The 3,372-nt window shown below is 36.6% G+C and overlaps 1 protein-coding gene across 1 annotated transcript; it reads left to right on the top strand.

The window, feature by feature from the left end:
- Positions 1-692: 692 nt before the first annotated feature.
- Positions 693-3,289, top strand: Gasu_61270 (archaeal ATPase). Its single transcript, XM_005702692.1, has one exon. The coding sequence runs from the start codon at positions 720-722 to the stop codon at positions 3,216-3,218; it is 2,499 nt and encodes an 832-aa protein (XP_005702749.1). The 5' UTR covers positions 693-719; the 3' UTR covers positions 3,219-3,289.
- Positions 3,290-3,372: the final 83 nt, after the last annotated feature.

Below are 3,372 nucleotides of genomic sequence, written 5' to 3'. Positions count from 1 at the left end.
CAGAAAATGAACGGGTTATAGTTACTATATTTGAAGCCTTTGTTGATGTTTTTATATAAGACATATTCACAACTTGGTAAAAGTCGAACAAAGGATAGACAATTTGTGTAGCTATTATATCAATAATGGCTTGTATTTAATGATAAGTCAGTATGACAGTCTTCATTATACTCTTCTCCAAACTCATTTAGATATTTTTGTATTTATAGACTTGCTACGAACGGTTACAAACTAACAGACTTCCCATTCATTGCAATTCTCTGTTTCCCACTGTATTTCGTCTGTAACTTACAAAAGGTTTGTATCTTATTCGACTTGTATATAGGAGTTTGCGTGTAAGATGGTGTGGAAGATAGTAGAAAAACTCTCTTACAGTATACAAGCCATAGAAAGAGTACCCATCAATCTAATTTACCACAAAAACTCATAGAAAACTATTTCTTGTCTATTGTAAAAGAAAGTTTCTAGTTATGACAAGCAAGAAAATATTCCTGCTTTCTCTCTGTTGTCATTGTGAGTCTAGAAGTGTCAAAGAGATCAGTTTTACCAATCACCAAATAAAGCAACCGCTCGAACAATAAAACATACACTCTTTCCAACTCCTTTGTCCTCCTCCAAGTGTTTTGTTCTCGGCTCCTTTGAAAGCTTTTAGGTCATCGCTTTCATCAACCTTTTCTCATCATCACTCATTCATTGATTTTGGATTGGCGGCGTGGAAAATGGCTAGTCAAGAGATACGCATAAGTTTGCCTGGAATGACAAAAGTACCGTTAATAGATAGAAAAGAAGATATTTGCTCTATTCTTCAAACTTATTTCCACCAGTTTTCTCCAGTTGGGAAAAACTTTAACATACGCCCTTCAGCTTCCTTTTCTCCACATATTTTTGGAGCTGGCAAAAGCTTTGTAGGTCAAAATTTTTTAGAGTTTTTAAAAAAATTCGCCGAAGAAGAAAAAGAGCAGAAGGAGACGGAGGTTTTCAACAAGAGCTCGTCGGGAAAAATTGATGCGAAGATTTTTTCTTGGAAGCACTTTGCGGAAAACATTTTGTTGGTTTGCTTTGAACTAGGAGAGAGTTTTTCTCGTGCTCCTTTTCCAAGGTTTCGAAAGGCTTTGATGTATAACATAGCTATGGCTACAGCCGAGTGTAATGGTATGACCGCCCGTGAAATTGTAGAATTCACGGACGCAGCGATGAAGCAACCTCGTGTTTCTTTATTTGTCCAGTATCTTCTCGAACAATTTCAGAAACAATATTTATTTTTGATGATAGACGAACTTAGCCACCTGAGGGACCTCACCACATACTATAGTGAACTCGACGAGAAACAGTTTATCGAGTCTGACCGAAAATATGTACCTTTTCGGAAGTTTTTCCGCGTTTTGCGTGAATTGTTGATTACAGGAAAGGTAATCGTCTATTTGGCAGGTCGAACCGATGAAATCTCAGCCCGCCGGACTGATGCCCTCTCGAGTGGCTTGAGTCTCCATATGTTGCGGTTGAATCCCTTTAACCTCAATGATATTGGTGAATATATTGAGCTGGCAACTTATAGTGGAAAGTCCTTGAAGGACTGGTTATTGCCCTCAGATGATTTACGATATCGATTCGTAGAATTGTTGAAAAAGAAGACAGGAGGTATTCCGTTGATTGTAAGGAATACTTTATTAGCCCTAGTAGAGAAAGTTTCAAACTTATCGCAACCTGTTATCAACGATGAAAATATGGAACTTTTGTTAGATAGTGTCTTTAGCTCTTTACTACTAGAGTCAGTAACGTTTATTATTCCAGAGATACTAGATTCCGCAACCCTTCTTCGATATCAATTTGTCCTTTTGAATTATCAGCTTGGAACAGTTTTTCCAATTGACTTTGTAATTACTTTATGTGGAACGAGAAGTTATTTGATGGACTTGGTTGCAACTTTTGGGTTTTACTCTGAAAGTTGTGAAACTGACGGGATTGATTTGGGCACCGAATTCAAGATTGGTTGTTGTGATTTTATATTGAGAGCTCATAGCAAAGATAACTTTTTCCTTGAGGCTACTGAACTCTTTCCTTTATCTCCGTTTAGTTATATTCCCGACACTTCAACAGCAAAAGGAGTCTTCTTTGAATTTGTATTTATGAAGATCTTTCGTTTTCGCTTATTAACTTTTCTTCATTCTAGTTCCTCGCCTATTGTACATTCTGCTATTCCAGGAATTTTCCAGGGTTCTTTTATTGAACAGGACAATGTTTCTTATTCTATGGAATCTACAAAATCTAATGATATACCCATCTTGAGAAATGTCTCTGATTCATTTTCTGACCATTATAGAAAATTTTTACAACGTTGTGGTATTTTTGTTCCAAAAGATGGCAATTCTAGTGGCGCTGATGCATATTTTGTATTCCATAATGGACAAACACGTTATGTTGTTGGATTTTCATTCAAATTTTATCACAAAAGTGAATTTTCGAAGAGAGATATTGAGAAGGAAGCAGAACAATTTTTCCAAGAAGTTATTCCCGTTTTGAATAACGAATCTCCTTCATCTGTTCAACTTTGTTTTCAGTTTGTGGTAGTTTGTGCTAGTTATGGTCGATCTGTAGGTTTCTCTGTTGAACAACAGAACATTGTTGAAGATGCAAGTCGTTTTGTGACTCAACATTCTTCGGGATCAACTTTGAATGAAAGTAGTCGATCATGTCTGCAATTGGTAGTTGTTTCGCAATGGAACATTGAACGATTTTTGGGAAGAGAAAATTTCGATATTTTTAGGAAAATTGGCAAGGCAAGCCGAGAAGAGTTCAGAAAAGACTTTTCAGTATGGTGTAAAACTGTCTTTGAGTCGATGTCCAATGAATATGTTTCGCCTTTGGAAGCTGAGCAATCGAATGTTACTTTAAGTATAGCTCGAAATATAAGACCGAGAACAAATGAGGAGAATAGGATGCAAATGAAAAGTTTTCAAAGTGCTATGCAAGTGGAACCAAGGGTTGCAGCATCCAGTTCTTTGTCTTCGTCATTTGATTGGAATGCTTTCTTAAGAGAACGTTGTGGTTTTTCTGAAGAAGAAGTTGCCTATTGTTTTAGGAAACTTTCAAGATTCGGCAGAGTTTCGCTTTCCAGACTCGATGAAGATTCTTTACGTCGCATGGGTATAACTGATCCCACCGTAATATCCAAACTGCTTATTGGCATTACTAAAGAGTTTTCTAATTTTAGACTCTGAACGAATCCATTGCATTGTATTTGTGTTTTATTGTGTTGTGGATAAGACTGAATAAAGTTTGGCTCTTACTATCTGATGCGAGTTACATTGATATGAAATCGATACTCACAATATTTCAGGACATCGTGTTGTGGCTTAGAACTATCAATCAGAC

The sequence above is a fragment of the Galdieria sulphuraria genome (assembly GCF_000341285.1).
Source record: "Galdieria sulphuraria unplaced genomic scaffold scaf_85, whole genome shotgun sequence".
Taxonomy (NCBI): Eukaryota; Rhodophyta; class Bangiophyceae; order Galdieriales; family Galdieriaceae; genus Galdieria; species Galdieria sulphuraria.
The sequence above is the reverse complement of the archived record's forward strand: the minus strand, read 5'-3'. Positions and strand labels throughout refer to the sequence as shown.

Coding starts and splice junctions, on each gene's coding strand:
- Gasu_61270 (XM_005702692.1), top strand. CDS start 720: ATGGCTAGTCAAGAGATACGCATAAGTTTGCCTGGAATGACAAAAGTA.